Source organism: Artemia franciscana, chromosome 16 (assembly GCF_032884065.1).
Source record: "Artemia franciscana chromosome 16, ASM3288406v1, whole genome shotgun sequence".
In the NCBI taxonomy this organism is placed as follows: domain Eukaryota; kingdom Metazoa; phylum Arthropoda; class Branchiopoda; order Anostraca; family Artemiidae; genus Artemia; species Artemia franciscana.
Genome location: NC_088878.1, coordinates 16,325,118 through 16,343,713, shown reverse-complemented (window position 1 = coordinate 16,343,713; position 18,596 = coordinate 16,325,118). Strand labels below are relative to the sequence as shown.

Here is an 18,596-nt window from a genome sequence, read left to right as displayed (position 1 = left end):
CATTCCTAGGGCAGTAGAACCAAGTTAGATAGTCATAGAGCTAAGATAGTGATAGAACCTAAAGTTTTCTGAGTGTCTGGTTAATTTAGCACGGTTCTTTCCATTTGTTCTTAGACCCTTCTTTTAAGAATAAACTTTAGCTCCTCTAGTGTTAGTTTTGTCGCTCTATCAAATTCCATATCCATAGCCTCTCACGAAATTTTAATAACGACTTTCAAGAGTTTCTTTTAAACTCTGATTGGCTGGAATTCTTCTTCTTTTTCAGCAGACGCGGGCTTTTCAGTCGAGACTATTCAATCCTTTTCCTTTTCACTCACTCTGTGAGATGGACAGAGCTGCTGAGGTGGTTTGTCCTTATTTATCTTGAATCTGCTAAGATTTCTCGCAGTAAATCTTTAGATTCTAGGAGTTGAATTATAAGAGGATATACATTGAGTTCTGTTTTCTTTGTGCAGGTATGGTCAGCTAGACTCTTGGCTGATAGTGAGAGTTTGTGGTGTTTAAAGCATTCTAACATTTTATATTGCAGGGTATACTGTGCAGACGTCAGCTATTACATTCAAATAGGCAATGGTACAAGATTACAGTGGTTTTAAGATTACAAGACCTGCAAAGGAGGGAAGAGAGAACTTTGCCACATGAATTCGGAAACTGATATGAAAACGCCTGAAAATTTAGCCTATTTGAGCCAAACCGAATTCTATAATAAATCTTAGAAAGGGGCTTATTGGGGAAAGTTGATAGGGTTGGATTATTCTTATTTAGCAGTACCTCTGGTAGTCCCCAGTGGTAAATATCTCTAATGGGGATTGTTCTCCCACTTGTCTGGTCAATATTTGAAGCATCTTTCGCAATTTCAACTGCCTAATGGTTACCAATTATACCTGAGTGACTTGGAATATCTTGGAAATAAGTGATCAGGACAATGGCGATTTCAATTATTTTTGCATTACATTTATACTTATTCTGCAAAGCCTATGCGCGTTTTCAACACATCATTTCTAATTTACAATTTGCCTTATTCGGCAAGGAAGTAGCCTAATAATTGCGCAGACGCCATCGAAGAAAAAGATGAAAAATGCTCTCTATAAAAAATATTTTAAGCCTAGAAATTACCTCCAGACGATCGATTTTTGGGTGGCTGAATGTTGTCTTTAACAAGTAACATAATGCTAATTTAATTGAAAAAGTAATATAGCACCTAGGCATAGACTGCTTTGGGTATGTTCATTGTTTTTATATTAGCCTAATTTCCAAGATGACATTTCTGCCTATGGTCTTTTAAAATATGGTATCTGTGTACAGTTAGGGCTGTTGAGAAGGAAACACTACAAAATTAAAAAGTTCCTGATAAGGAAGCATGAGAAAATGTTAAAATACTTACTCTATCCTGAAATATTACAATTAACAAGTTTGAAAGTATGCTAATTCCACTTTACTTCCCCCTCTTCCCTAATATTCAAATGTATAGCCCAAATTACATTGGTTATTTCCCTTCTTCTTACAATACATCACTCTTGTTTCAACCCACGTACCCAAGAGTTCAATCAATAGGCTGCTGACTGAATCAGGAAATGAAAAACACATGGAATAATATAGAATTTGGGCTAGTCTATGTTATATATGGTGCAAGCCTAAAACAGGGGCTCTTGAGAATGAAACATGCTAAAAAAAACATTTTTTTTTGTTATAATATGCAGAATAATTATAGTTAGCACATTTTTCATGCAGATTAATGGGTACCTGTGCATTATACCACTAACACTCAAGTTTACACTATGTAAAGCTCAAATAGGTAAAATGAACCATGACTTGATCCCCACTTAATTGGACTATCTGTCTTGGCTTTTTCTACAATTAGCCATGACTTGACTAGCCAACACTACAACTATTCCATTTTTAATTCAAAATTCAAATCATTGATTTTTGAATTAAAAATAGAATAGTTGTAGTGTTGGCCAGTCAAGTCATGGCTAATTGTAGAAAAAGCCAAGGCAGATAGTCCAATTAAATGGGCATCAAGTCATGGTTCATTTTACCCCCTTCATTGCCATTGTTACCATCTCCCACTTATGTTACACCTCTCATGCATGTCACTCCACAATGCCAAACTAGAGTCAACCTGTGAGGTTCTAACTGGCTAATTCATGCTGGGGGAGTCCAGTTGAAATTAGGCTATATTGACTAGTTACAAATATATTTGCTACAACTAGGCCTACAAACCAGTTTTATGTGTCTATATGAAGAAACAATCAGCTTACATTCAATGGAAAACAAGTTTCAGGATATAGAATACATTAGAATCATATAATTTGGGGTGTATATTTGCAAACTAGAGGTGACAGTTAGGTTAATTAAGGTCAGGCTAACCCCCCCCCCCCCTGTAATGTGCAAGTATATATATCCCAAATATGTTTCTTAAGTATTAAATTTTCATATGTATTAACCTAACTTCACTTCCTGAGTGATGGTGGTATAATACATAAGTACCAATTAAAGGCATTGATCTTTTTGCCAGGAATCTTCACCATTTCAAAATTTGTTGAAGTTTGCTTCATTTGGTATGTAAAAATTTAGTGCTTTTCTTTCTACCCTGAGAAGTTTATTTTGCATATAACTTTTTATCTTCAAATATATTCCACTACTTCTCCCCTTACAACTGCTACTCTTGTGCCCTCACCCTTCAATATTTTCAGCAGGCATCCATGTTTGGGTGGTTCAACTCCAGTCTAGCATCTTATTAGGTCAGTGTTCCTATTACCTGAACAATTGTTTAGGGTCATGAAACTTGTTAATAGATGCATTTTGACTTTTGGAACAACTTTTCTCTCTTGCAAAATTACAGAAAACTCACCATTATGGAGTTATTATATATTTGCACATTGGGGGGGGGGGGGGTAAAGCATACCATATATAAAATACAGCAATGGTTAGTTTACATATTTAATATATGCTATGCTTTACACCACCCCCATGATGTGCAAATATATAGCCCAAATTTGTTTCTAAACTATTACAGATTTGCAATTTCAAATATCTAATCAATGAAAACCAAAATTATTGTAATTCTATATGGGTAAATACAGGATATTTGGGCTAGAATAACTCTATAATGGTGAATTTGTCGTAGTTTGGCAAGAGAGAAAAGATGTTCCAAAAGTCAAAATGCATCTATTAACAATAGTTTCATGACCCTAAACAATTGTTCAGATAATAGGAACATTGACCTCTTATTATGGTCTATCAAAGTTGTTAAGTAAGTGAATGAAATTTTACAGAATTGATATTCTGCTCAAATTAGGGCATTGGAATTTTTTTTTTAATAGCTAGGCCTACCTCCACAACTTCTAATGTTTGAGCAGTTATTAATCCTGAGATAAAACAAAATAATAAAAAAAAACTGTAAAAAAATCAGATTTATCATTCAGAACTTTTCCTAAATATAACCTTCTTACTGTAAAGGCATACCCTCTGCATCTCTTAATAAGGCAAAATTAAGCTATATATAATATTCAAATTCAGAAAATAGTTGATTAAAATTAAAGCAATCCCAGAACAAAATTCATAAAAGACTGTATATTATAGTCAAAAGTAAAAATTTGGTTATCATTTCCAGATTTTTTTCTTTTAAAGTTTTATATTATTTGCAGGCTTTTTTTTACAAATAGGGAAATTACAGGCATAGCAATTTCTTTCTTGTTATTAATTAGTTTGTATAGTGTAGAAACAGCTTCTTTCATAGATACACACCTTCCAGGAGCCATCTACACAATAAAATATGCCAATAGTTACAGATTTGTAAGACATCTTGTGTATCCTTACTTTGTGGATATTTAAATACATATTTCACATACATAGCACATATTTACTTGTTTGGTGTTCTAAAACACCAAACCAAGATTATTAGAACACTCACCTTTGCTGCTATTTTGTCCAAAACTGTTGGTTCCCAAAAACTGACTTTTTGGTTAATTCTTCAGAAAATCCCAGAAACATCTGATTCCAATTCAAGGCATAGCAAATTTGAGAAAGTTGCTGGTTAGCAGTAGATTTTTATAGTGAACATAAAACTTGCCCAAACTACTTCCTTGTGTGCAAAATAAGATGATGTGTTGCCAAATGGGAATATTGAGAGCTAATTGATTAAGAATTAAAATGTGTAGGCTAATTATAATTCAAAGTTAGACAGAGTTTTTATTATTCAGGAAAAAAATTTCTGTAGTTACCTGTATTTCCATCCTGTAGACATTCCTGAATTTATTTGTTTCTTAATCCACCAATTTTTTTAAAGAATCTTTTATTTTATATTTTCTTGGAACTATTTTTAGTTTAGCATTTATTAAAACTTCAATGTGAATAAGTTCAAAGTTTTACTGTGGCTAACTGTGGCAAAACCTTTGGATGAATTGAAAATGCCCACCTTTTGGTCCTCTTCTCCTCCCTGTTAAGGCAAAGTAAGTCCTCTTGCCTCCCTCCTACACTGCAAAAGTTTCAGATAAAACCCCACCTTTTGTTCCTGTGATGTTGCAGATATGCTATTCTACTAACCAGGATGCATAGTTTCTAAGAATTTACCTCAACCCCTCTCCCCAAGTAGAAACTAGAGGTCTACTTGGCCCTCAAACACCCACTGTAAATTTCAACTAGGTCCTACAGGCTGTTCCTGAGATAATGAAGATACAGTATTGTGACAAACTTGGACCATGTGGTTTCTTTGAGTATGCATCATTATCTACCCAGGAAAATTGTAGTTGCAACAGATGCTTGTAGTGCCAGAAATTTCAGATAGATTGGAGACTAAAACTTTTGACCCTATCCCTTGAACTTCTACCCCATTTTAAAATTTGATGTTAACTTGTCATCCTTGTCTCCATAAAACACTCTCTGAGACTTTAAATGTGATCTATAAAGCTGTTCGCAGAAAATTGCAGATACAATCTTCTGATCACCCAAAAATGCATGGTGTCTTTTTATTTACCTTACAGCTTAAATATGAATAGATCATAGGTCTCATAGATGCTTATGCTGCAAAAATGCTTAGGTGCATTGGAGAACCTGCTTACTTCCCAAACAAAACAAACTTGAGGACTGCTTGCCCTCCCCCTGCCCCTTGTAGACTTCATCAAATTTTCAACTTGACACCTCAAGCCCTTCCAAAGATGTCACAAATATGCTAGATTGATGGTTTTGTACCCCATGATGTACTTTAATTTAACTTACTACTGAGATGTGAATTCTGATTCCCATAGGGGCATATAGTGCAAAATATTTAGGCAGACTGGAGACATACTATGTTAGCTACTCCCCCACCCACATTACAGAATTTAAAGTCCTCATGTCCCCCTAACTCTTTCCTCTGTTATCCTTTTTGACAGTCTCAATTCTACTCAACAAGCTATTTCTGAGATATTGCAGATATGCTTTATAATAAACTAGAAAAGGACATCAACTGTCAGAGGAGAGGCAAGTAACCTCCAAATTTGTTTGCCCTCCTCTCTCTAGATTTTGGAAAACACTTATTCAGCATTTTGTTGAAAAAAGAAAGAAAAAAAAACAACAACTTGATCCCCAACTCCACCTAAATATGTTTTTGTATCTTTATTAAAAAAAAATAAAAACCTTGTCCCCCTCCCACAATTTTTTAATTGATTTCCCTGAACCTGAGAGCACATAGCGTATTTTGATTTACATAGGTACCTTTGTTGTTCCCACAGTCAGTCTATACCCTTGGAAAATTCTGTGAATTTGGCCTAGCAAAAAATGTTGAACAGCTTCTAGGTGACTGGACAACCATGAGCCAACACGGCAGCCTTTTCTACCAAATATTATCTATGAACATTGGATGATTTTCATAATTTATGGCTATCACCCTGGGGCTGAACAAAAATTTCTAGAAAAAAAATATTTCAAAATTTTGGTTCAACATCATTGATACATGTTTAGGAGGGGTGTTAACAGATAAGAGCAGCAGAAGGAGACTTGTTGCCTTTAAATCACTTTTGGCAGTTAGAAATGGTGCTAGAACTTTCAATTGAATAAGCCTCCTTTTAAGTTTCAAATACCATTTTTTCCATACAAAGTGGAAAGGAAAAAGACATTTGGCTCTGGAAGGGGGGAAGAGAAATAGTTTTTTTTCTATTTGTCTTTTTGAATTGAGGTCCCCCAAAGGAATCAAATATATAAGTTGTGCCACCTGGAAAAACAACATAATTTTTTAAGGGAAAGGAGGGGGACCATGGCCCAGGACATCTTTTGTGCATTAAGTCCCTTTTGGTCCAAGAACTGGTGGCTCTAATTTTAAGATTGATCAGAGACACTAAGGTATTTTACCCATTTTTGGCCCCCTACTCCCCCATCGTAATAAACTGTTTTATCCATATGACCTAGAGACTAATCCCAGAAAGTTTGGGCCATTTATATATGGGACATCCAAAAAAAAAACATTTTTTCATTTTTACACCTGTGTGTAAACAATAGACTTGTATCATTTACTGCCCTTGCTCCAGGTGCTGCTAGGGTCATACCATCTACAGAAGCATGTTTATTGAGCCTTTAAACTATTTTTAATCAATTGTTATCTCAAAATTTTGATTTTAAGCCTTGGAAGGTGACAGAGGGCCAGGAAGCCAAAAAGGTGCAGAAGGGGGCTGGCTGCTCTTGAGTCAATTTTGACTCTTATAGAGGGCATTAAAACTTTCAGTCTTTAATCAAATGAGCACCCTCTATAGTCTACAGCCATCCCTTCTGTAAAAAGTAGTTGAGTGGAAAAAAAATATTGGAAGGCATGTGACCCTTTATTATTAACCATACTAGAGTGTTGGCTCTAATTTTAACTGAGATTTATATACCCTGTGAAATGCGCGATTTTGCATCTAGTCTAAAGCTATAAATTGCTCCAAAAGGTCCAGATACTTGTATCATTGGTCTCAGATCTATGCATTCACCATGCCAGGAGTGTGACATTCAATAGTTTTTCTTTGATAATGAACTAAACTTGAGTCAAAAATAGGAAAAAAGTTTCCTCTTTTCAAGGATTTATTAACTTATTTTTCAGTCTAAAAGAAAACTCAAGGCAAGTTTAAAAAAAAGTAATTTGGTAGATGAATAAAGCTGAATCTCAGCTATAAAATTATAGCAACATTTCATTTTAATCTGGTGCACTAAGACTGTAGGACTACAAGAAAATAATGTACAAAAACTCATATAGGGAACAGAAACCTTAAACAAATAAAAAAAGAACAGGCTTTTTCAACAAAAGTAAAGAGCAACACTAAAAATTAAAACAAATCGAAGCTATTATGTGTATGAAGGGGGTCTTCCAGAGTCCTTCACCTTCCAAGGCTTCTTTCAAGAAGTTTAGGATAATGGGCTTATAGTCCCAAAGCAATCCAGTTCTAGTTTCTGGTTCTCTCAAAGCTTTTAGCTAAAAGGGCTCCTTCATCATTTTATTAATCTAGTTTACAAATCTATACCCTCTTGGATCAGAGCCTTCATTGTCCAGAATCATGAAGGTTAGAGCTGTCTGAGGTAGACTTGGAAGAAGGTTCAGATGAGGAGAATGTCTGGTTGGTTTAAATGTCACATAAAGGGTTCAAAATACAATTTGCAGTTTAATGTTTTTACTGTTTGCTGTTTTTCTTTATTCAACTTAAAAATACAAAAACAATATTATGCCCCAACAGAGAGCAGAGCTCATAAGTCTGGGACAGTACAAAGACTTAGAAAAAACACCAACATCTCATCATACTAATAATTCCAAAAATTAACATGGAAAAAAAAACCAAACAAAATAGAAAAAAACATAAAAGAAAAGTAACAAGGATAAATAAATAACTAAGTATGAGGAAGGAGGGGCGTGGGAGGCCATCCCAAACAAAGGGACACAGAAAGAAAATATCAAATAGTTTAATATTCCATCAAACATTAGCAAACAAATTTTAATTTTTTGTTTTTTAATTTAGCTGAGATTGTTGGGATGGATCAAACAAAATCATGTCATTCAGCTTATAATTGTTAGCAATGAAGGTTGTTTGGTACCCAATCAAAAACCTTGACCTTTCAGAAATTATAAAAGGAATTTGCTACATCCTAGCCCACTGACAATCCAAACGAGGAAGTAGAATTAACAGAGATTTATCATAGAAATAATTATTAAAATTTTGGATTTGAAAATGGATTTGAATATTATGGAAACATTTAATACTTTTTATGTTTTAAAACTAACAAATTTAAGAAAAAGAATAACATATTAGTTTCTAAAACATTTTCATGTTTTGAAGTCAATGTAAGAAATTTACAAGTATTCTTATTGCCCTATTTTGTAGTACCTGTAAGGGTTTTGTATGCTTCCACAGGGTATTAAGATAAACAATGAGCAGTAATTCAAATAAGAAGAAATTAAAGAGTGGTAGATTATTTTTAATATGGAAAATGGAAGTTTTTGTAAAATTCAGTTCTAGATTATTGGAAACAAACCATCAATAAACTGAGGTAACATTTGCAATCAAGTTTTTGGTCAATGTTGATCCCTAGCTTTAATGCTTTAATGGTATGCTCTAATGGTATAGCTGTGTCATCTGCAAATAGAATTGCATGGCTAATATTTTCCTGCAAAACTCATGGAAGATCATTATATAAGTCAAAAATAAAAGTGGACCTAATACTGAGACCTGGGGGACACCAACATCTACTGTGATTTTACGTCACACAGGTATTATTTAATAATTTGTTATCCTTTCCCTCTTATGCTGGAATTTATCATTTTGTCAAGAAGAATTTCATGGTAAGTGTCAAATGATTTTTTATATCACAGAAAAGGTAGCCACATGGAAATCATCATCTAAACAATCATTTATTTCTAATAAAAGAGCTGCAACTGCATGTTCTTTTGAACAGTTTGCCTTAAATCCAAATTGATATTTGGTAAAGAAATTTATTTTATATAAATAGCTAGAAATCCCTTCTTTTAAAATTTTTTCAAACACTTTAGATAATAGCGAAAGAATTGCAATTGGACAACAATTAGTTACACCAAATTTATCACCTTGTTTATGCAATCGAATTATTCGGGCAATTTTCCATCTACTAGGAAATATACTTGAATTGATACTAAAATTGAAAATCTGGATAAGTGGTTCAGAAATAACTCTGGCAATGCTCTTTAACAAATTGGTTGATAGTTCATCATGTCCCACTGAATTGCCACTTTTTATATTTTTAATGATCTTTTGGAATTCTGCAAAACTAGCAGGGGCCAAAAATATGCTTGTACTTTCAGTGGGAGGTAAATATTGTTTATGTGACCTGCAAGGGGACCAATCTATTCCTGCTGAAACATTTGATTGCCCGACACCAGCAAAATGATCACTAAACATATTAGCAACATCTTGCAATCCTCTAAATTCTACACCATTTGTATTAGATAATACATTAGGATGTGATAACTTTTTATTTTCTCCAATTTTATCCTTAATTAAATTCCAAATTTTTCGGGGAAAATCAGAATTTTTAAATGAATTTTCATAATAAACACTTTCATTCTCTCTAAGAATACTTACTTACAGATTCTTACAGTTTTCAAAACGTATTATTTATATTTCAGTGGGATACTTAATTTTGATTTTGTATAAACGATTTTTTTTTCATTATTGGACCTCAAAAGTGATGCATTTACCCATGGTTTTCTTGGTGTATGCCTCTTTCCTTTTTTATGTCTATACTGGCAAAATTGATCAAGCTTTTCAGTCAATATATTATAAAAGTTATCTAAGGATTGATACGGATCCATTTCATCAATTACCAAACTCTACCCAACGTCACCAAGCTCTTTTTTTAATTCCAACAAATTTTTTTCCCAAAGCAGTAGCAGCAATTACTTTGTTTGAGATGGGGATTCCCCAAAGATCTTTGATCTGGGAAGTTAATCAAATAAACACAAATTGTCTCACTTTAAATATGCCTGGCAAAACAGGCCTGGCTTTACATCTGATATTAAATAAGAAAACTAGTTTTTTTAACTGAAAGTAAGGAGCAACATTAAAACTTAAAACGAACAGAAATTACTCCGTATATGAAATGGGTTGTCCCCTCTGCAATCCCTCGCTCTTTACGCTAAGGTTTTTAATTGTTTTGGCAAAGAGTCAAACTTTAGTGTAAAGAGCAAGGGATTGCGAAGGGGACAACCCATTTCATATACGGAGTAATTTCTGTTCGTTTTAAGTTTTAATGTCGCTCCTTACTTTCAGTTAAAAAAATAGTTTTTTTTTATTTAGTTTGTGAACGTTTTTGAATTAATGCATGTTTGATTTTGGCTCTCCGTACATAAATTATTAAAATGAAATTTGCACATTAATTCTTTTTTGGTTAAATGGCTTTCTATTAGTTTTGATCAGACGATTTTGAGAAATAAGGGGCGGGGAAGGAGGCCTAGTTGCCCTCCAATTTTTCGGTTATTTTAAAAGGCAACTAGAACTTTTAATTTTTAACGAACGTTTTTATTACGTATATTTTAAAAATATACGTAACTTAAGATTTAACTTACGTAACAAACTTTTATATTCTTATATTTTTGATTATATATATATGAGGGGATTTGTCCCCTCGTTAATACCTCGCTCCTCACACTAAATGTTAAGTTTTGTCCCAATTCTTTGAGAGTGACCCCTGAATCAGAAAGGCCATAGAATAAATAGTTGAGATTACTAAAAGTACTTCAGCATATAGAGCAAAGTATTTATCTCCTCCTAAATACCTTGCTCTTTATGCTAAAGTATTTTTAGAACCCCTCATATGCATAATAATCTCTGTTCGTTTTAAGTTTTAATGCTACTCCTTACTTTCAATTGAAAAAAAACTTTTTCATTGTTTTTTGTAATAGTAATGCTAGGAAATCAGCGCCCTTTTCATTGAATTTCTCTTCCCCTATGAAATATTCCTCCAAGGATCCTCCCATATAGCCCCCTCCCCTCAACCCCACATCCAAACAAAAAAAAATCCCCCTGAAAACGTCGATACACTTCCCAATAACCATTACTGTATGTTTATCATTGGTCAAAGTTTATAACTTGCAGCCCCTCCCCCAGGGACTGTGGGGGAGTAAGTCATCCCCAAAGACGTATTTATTATGGTTTTTGACTATGTGGAACAAAATGGCTATCTCAAAATTTTGATCTGTTGACTTTGGGAAACAATTGAGCATGGGAGGAGGGCTGGGTGCCCTCAATTTTTTTGGTCATTTAAAAAGGGCACTAGAACGTTTCACTTCCGTTAGAATGAGCCCTCTTGCAACACTCTAGGACCACTTGGTCGATACGATGACCCCTGGGGAAAAAAAAACTCAAATAAACATGCACCCGTGATCTGTCTTCTGGCTAAAATACGAAATTCTACATTTTTGTAGATTGGACCTTAAAATTTTTTCTATAGGGTTCTCTGATACGCTGAATGCGATGGTATGGTTTTCGTTAAGATCCTTTGACTTTTAGGGGGTTTTTCTCCCTATTTTCCAAAATAAGGCAGATTTTCTCAGGCTCGTAACTTTTGATGACAAAGACTAAATTTGATGAAACTTATATATTTAAAATCAGCATAAAAATCTGATTCTTTTGATATATCTTTTAGCATCGAAGTTCCGTTTTTTAGAGTTTTGTTTACTATTGAGCCGGGTCGCTCCTTACTACAGTTTGTTACCACGAACTGTTTGATTAGCAAATAGTGGGTATCTGGTGACATGTTTGTGTAAAGAGAGCAAAGGGTTAGACTTGAAAAAGCAGATCATGACCTCAAATGGTTTCAGTTTGCACTTGGTCCTTGTTCCAGATTAACAATAAAATACTAGTATTTCCTCTGAAGCTTTGTCCTACATTCAAAATTTTCATTTCAATTCTTACCTAATCCTTATCTGGTTTATGACATTTGATGAGAAGACTATTCTTTGTATGAAACATGTTTATATCATTGGCTGAAGCAAAGAATAACGCACAAGAGGTTAAACTGGTGCTAGTGATAGCAAAAAAAGCAACATAAGCGCCATCTAGGTTTTGGCAACACTTTCTATTTTTTATAGCTTTATAAGTGTTTTTCTGTCAGGAATCACAAATTAAATTGATTATTCTTATTGTTACACAAAAAAAGCTAATTGTCACCAAATGCAAGATAGCATTGAGTTTTTTTGTCAACACCAGCATCAGTTCCCACTCTTGTAAGGTACCCACACCCTTTAGGCTGAAGTAGTATTGCATCATATAAATAATGCTATTTTATAATTTAGCTTGGCAGCAGTTCAAAGCTATTACATTTGTGGCTACAATACAGCCATGACCAAAAATGAAAGACCAATTGTATTGTCAAAAGGGTATGGAATCTTGGTATAGTGAAATAATATGCATCAAGCGCCCTCAAAGAAGTGTCAAGAAATTGTTCAATATCATATTGCTAGTTTGCAGTATTCTAAGGACTTCTAAATTCTAAAAAGACACTATGCACATACAGAAAAAAGTGTTTTAATTTAGTTTTCTTATAAAAGAATTAATAGGTTGATTATCTCAAATCATTGAGGTTATCACTGCTACTGTACATTTGACTTTGCATAATACATTGTGAAGGTGATATTATTTACTTGTAGCTGGGCCACCAATTTTTTTTTTTTTTTTTTTTTTTTTTTTTTTTTTTTTTTAATTAATGAGAAAGGAACTAGTTGGGATTGTTGCGTAAACAGACATATCTTTTGACATTAGATTATGCTAAAACCAATTACACTTTATTTTCTTGGACACCCAGTATTGAAACTAATGTAACTGATAGTAAATGAAAGTCAAATAAAAAAAAAGTAAGGGTACTGTTTATGTAGTTTTTATGAGTAATGAGCCTTTAAACAGCTTTTAACATCATTGCTACCTATGCAAAAAGATATTTCCCTTGTTGCTCAAGCTAGGGGACTGTACATCTTGATGCCATTTTCAGTGTTTTAAACTATTTTTCAAAATTCCCTTAAATTTGTTTTCAAATGAGATTTTACTATGAAGACTAATTTAGATAGTGGTTACCATTCCTTAATCAGCTAGGAAGACAACTTTTTCTCAGTTGCCATTTTTTTAACATGTTTTTATTTTTGGTTACTATGGGCTGTGGTTTTGTTCCAGAAAATATGTTCAAAACACTGTAATTTCAAAATTGTCAAGATGTCTGGGAGTGCTTTGTTGAGTTAAAAACCTAATCTCACAGAAAATTCTTCGTTTGCTTTATTTTGTAATTTTTTAATTGCAAATGGTTGCTCTATATGGACAAGTAATTTTGTGTCACCTAAAACCTTGATTATCCATATATTAATGAACTTTACGATAAGAATCAACTTCTTGATATTTCAAAACTAGTGACGATCGATCAAGTTATTATTTACATGTATAAGGGTCTCAAGAATCTACTTCCCTCTTCTTTCAATTTTTTTTCCATTTATAATAATCTCCATCGTCGTGATATACAATGAGCATCAAATCTGCTAGACCTATCTATAAAAATGACCAGAGCTTCGTTTGTAATTAGAAATTTTGACTCCTGTGTATGGGATATAATTCCAGTTGAAATAAGAAATTAGAATGGCCTTCAAGGCTTCAAGGATTTTTTCTTGCAAATGCTTAGAGAGAGAGAGAGAGAGAGAAAGAGAGAGAGAGAGAGAGAGAAAGAGAGAGAGAGAGAGAGAGAAAGATGGGTTTATTAATATAAATAACAAAACAAGCAAATGGCCCGAAGCAAAGCTTGTTTGGGCTTACAACCCCAATACACATACAAATAAAAACAATACAAAAAAGAAGAAAAAATAAAAAAGAAAAGAAAAGGAAAGGAAAAGAAAAAAGAAGAAGAAAAAATTAATTACCCTGCATTTCAATCGAAACGGAATTACACTTCAAAAGAGACAAAACAAAAAGAAACTAAAACCACTTGACCAGTATCGCCAAAAACAAAACCAATATCTTGGCTCCACTTGAGGTCCACTCAACTATCAAAACCATAAATATTAAGGCAACATAGCTTTAATTCCAGCCGAAATTCAAGAAAACTATCCATGTTTCTCAAAGTCGTAGGTAAACAATTCCATGCATGGGGTCCTAGATGCCGAATAGAAAATTGAGATCTATAGGTAATAGCAAGCGGACGACGAATTATATCGGACTGTCTCGTAGAATGTGTATGAATATCACTTCCTAATTCAAACATACTTTTAAAACATATTGGTAAACAATTTTGAAAATATTTATATATAAACAGGCTTCGATAAAAAGTAATAAGTCCTGCTAAAGGCAAGATTTCGCATTCTATATACCTCTTTTGTACCGAGTCTTTAAAACCTACACCACATAACACTCGAAGCGCTTTTTTCTGCAAAACCCGAACATGATGGAGATGAGAAGGAAATGTACTACCCCAAACATTACAACAATATAGCAGATAAGGGTGGATTAAGGAATAATACAGTGTTCTTAAAATATCTCTTGGGAAAATATACTGCAACTTTCTTAAAATACCAACGTTCCTAGCGAGTTTAAGACTAATATAATCTATATGTTCTCTAAAGCTGAGACATTCATCAGTTAAAACTCCTAGATATTTTGTACAATTTATTCTTAAAATACTCATCAGTAATATTAAGTCTGTCTATCCAAGGGTAATAATTTGAGCTCCTACCATACAATAAAAAGTAAGATTTACTATAATTCAAGTTTAACTTATTAAGCTTCATCCAATTTTGTACAAACTCCAGACAAGAACTAATACGACTCAACAGCTGAATTCCTGTTTGTGCAGCCACAGTTATATGAGTGTCATCCGCAAAGCTGGGAACAATTACTTTTTCCCCGTCACATCCAATGTCGAGATCATACGAAATCATATTATAAAAATTAGAAATAACAGGGGACCAAGAACAGATCCTTGAGGTACTCCAAATTCAACACTACTGACTGAAGAAACATTATCTCCTAGTTGTACATATTGAGTTCTCTCGTTTAAAAACGAGGACAGTAATTCAAGAAATGGTCCTCTAAAACTGTAATTTTCTAATTTGGCAATGAGCATAAAATGGCCAACGCAGTCAAAAGCTTTTACAATATCAAGAAAAACAGAAGTGACTTTCATACCATTATCCAACGCATCATTCACAAAAGTTGTCAAAAATAAAACAGCATGGGTATCGTGACACTTTGAATTCAAATTTTCAGCACGTGCTTCCAATCATTGTACTAGAGAAATTTCATAAATCTTGTAGTACAGGGAGGAAGAAGCTGACTAAATATCCTTTTTGGTCGAGTATTTTCTAGCTCTATATATATATAAGTTATAGTGCCTCGTACATAGTTTACTCTCCTTTTGCCTTCCTTGACTGAATGTCAAAACTAGATGTGCCTGGCCCCCTTCTGGAAGGGGGCCAGCCCTGGGGGGATGTACATCCCTCTGATGATGATGAAGCCAGTCATGATGATAGTACAGCCACGATATTAGCTGTTGAAGATGTTTCACCTTGTACTAGTAGTCAATCAGACTCCAATGATGATTTTCAGCTAGTTGAAAGCAGAAAGAGAAAGAAAATCTCCAATACCCCTCCTGAAATTACCCCTAAGCCAGAAGGACTGAGAATCAACCTGAAACAAGCTACAAGATCCCCTCTACCCAAACCTCTTGTGCATTTCACCCCAACTAACAAATCAGAGATGTTCACAACTAAAGATATTTTAAAGATCAGGATGCACCTTTACAAAATATTGAAATGCAACTTTATTGCAAATATTACAAGAGATGGAGTCCTAGATGTTTTGTTACTGGACGGTAAAGACGCCGAAAAAGCCCTAGAAATTAGCTGCATCAATAACATATATGTGACAGCTAGTTTAAAATCAACATTACAAACAGGACAACAACAGAAAATTGTGATTTACAATGTCCCCCCTGAAATCCCACTAGCAGATCTTAAAGAAGGGCTAATGAACTCCAAAGGTGAAGAAATACCAGTGCTAGAGGCCTTCCGACTGGGTAGGCCAAATGAAGCTGGACTTATATCGAGCAAAAGTGTCTTGTTTATTTTACCTCTGTCAACAATGGTAGAAAAAATTTTCCTCTTTGGCCAGCCAAAGCCATTTAGATTATACCAAGAAAAGCCTATACAGTGCACCAAATGCATGAAGTTAGGTCATGTCTCTAAAAACTGCAAGTCCACCAAGACCCAATGTAATATTTGTCTTGAAGAGCACTCACGCCAATCCTGCAGTTCTAAGCCTAAGTGCGCCAATTGTAAAGGAGATCACAACTCATTTGACAAAAGAGCATGCCCCAAATATTTGGAAAGGCATCAAGTTTTGAAAATTGCCAGGAAAGAAAACCTACCAGTGGGAATAGTTGCAAAATCATACAGCAGTATTCTCAAGGAAAACATTCCTACTTTAAAGGAAAGTACTAAGACTATTCCATGGAAGTGGGCCCCTAGTATAATTAGTACACCACAGCAAAGATACTCAACAAGTAGTGTTGTATCTCCATTGACTAGCCCTAAATCTCTTCTGGCTGATTTAAATTTCACCCCTTCAGGAAGAAGTAACAAATCTAAAAATAATGACTCCAAGCCTCAAAAAAGTAACAATGCCCCCATGCCTAGTGTACTGCCCAATTCTGCAATATCTGCAAAGGATCATATTGCTCTATCCAAGCTGATACAGTACCTGATCTCAGTCACCTTTATTTCCCAAATAGATATACCAAAACATCTGAAGGCCACCATTCTGAGAGAAACAGCTGTACACTATTTTTCTAAATCTGTTGATGAAGAAACAGATAGTGAGGTTATTAGTATCCTCAACCAATGTCAGGCTCTCCATTATCTCACAAAAATACATGACTAATGATATTTCTGTCCCTTTAAAGATACTCCAGTGGAATTGTGCATTAATTAATACAATGAAACTAGTGGACTTATCTGATTACATAACACAGAACAATGTTAATATTGTGTGTCTTCAAGAAACTAATCTACATAGACTAAAAAAGATTACCCTGCCTGGTTATAAGTGCTGTCGTAAAGTACAAAAAGGAAAGGCGGTGGTGTAGCAATTTTTATAGATAGTAATATTATCCATTTCCCTTTGCCTACAGTTTACTACGATTTTGAAATAGATGTGATTGGAGTATCTATCAAATTAAATAATGGTAAATATATAATATAAAAATTAAATCCTTTTATAACCCACGAGGTGAAAGAGATATCCTTGATTTTTCTTGAGAAAGAAACAGTTGGAGGAAAAACTCTTATACTTGGTGATTTTAATGCTCACAGTCCATTATGGGAAGTAACTACCTATGAAAATAAGGCTGGAAAAAGTATAGAACAACTTCTGATAAATGATACTAATCTCTCTTTGTTTACTCCTTATAACTTCCAGACCAGATTTGATTCTCGTATAATAGTTTGTCCACAATTGATCTCCAGATTGGCCCGACATATCTTTATGCAATGATTAATATTACAAAGGTCCCTGAACTGCGAACAGATCATATAGCCATTCTTACTTCATTAAGCAACACACAAGTTATGTCGACAAATCCCAAGCCAAAGTATAATACCAAAAAAGCAAACTGGCCACTTTTCCAAGATATACTTGTATCTTTTGATTACTCACAGGTATATAACCTACTAGATATAGATAAAAAAGTTGAGAAATTATCATCATGGTTAGTTGCTGCTACTGATGCTGCCATTCCAAAATATTGTAATAAGAAAAAGCTAAATCTTAAGTGGCTGCCTAAGACATGGTGGGATGATGACTGTGAATTAGCAAAACAAACTAGAAAAAAAGCCAGAAAGCATTTTCAGAAAATTCCCTCACCTACCACACATCTTGAGTATAAACATGCAATAGCAAAGCTCAAAAGAATATGCAGAAAGTCCAAAAAGATAGCATGGGATAGGTTTTGCTCCCAGATTGACTCCCAAACAGCCTTAACAAAAGTCCACAATTATATCAGCCAACTGAATGGTTACAATAAACCCATTGATGATGGGAAATATGATGTATGTGTTAATAACAGATATATTCTTAGTGACAAAGAGAAAACTGAACTGTTTGCAGAGCATTATAAAAAAGACATCGTAAGACAGTCCCTAAGACGACCTCCCTTTTGTGTTCTGCCAAAATCATGCTCATATAAACTTTCTCTTGAAAAACCCTTCCTGTTTGAAGAAATGAAACAAGCCATCAGCCTTAGCAATCCAAAATCAACTCCTGGACACGATGATATCCATATAAATTGGATTACAAAAACGCCAGATTTATTTAAATATGCACTTTTGCACATTGACAATCATATATGGGCCCATCACAAAATTCCTAGATCTTGGAAAATAGCTATAGTCAATCCCATTCTCAAGCCTGGCCAGCCTTCAAACAATATTAAATCCTACGGGCCAATTTCAATGTTAACAACACTAGGAAAAATCCTGGAACGACTGATTTTAAATAGGATTGAATGAATTGTAGGAGTTAACAACCTCTACCCCCCTGAACAAACAGGATTCAGAAAAGGGCACTGCTCATTGGACAATGTTGCTTGCCTTGAAA

General features: G+C 34.2%; 1 protein-coding gene across 2 annotated transcripts in view; it reads left to right on the top strand.

Moving 5' to 3' along the window:
- The first annotated feature begins 1,051 nt into the window (after positions 1-1,051).
- The window catches only part of LOC136037137 (ATP synthase subunit s, mitochondrial-like), a 30,321-nt gene continuing 12,776 nt past the window's right edge, over positions 1,052-18,596 (top strand). Inside the window, exon 1 of one of the 2 annotated variants that reach the window (XM_065719633.1) lies at positions 1,052-1,161. In XM_065719633.1, the coding sequence (XP_065575705.1) occupies positions 1,079-1,161 (83 nt within the window). In that variant the 5' untranslated portion in view covers positions 1,052-1,078. Of the gene's footprint in view, positions 1,222-18,596 lie in introns of both variants that reach the window. The other variant, XR_010619872.1, reaches the window with a different exon arrangement.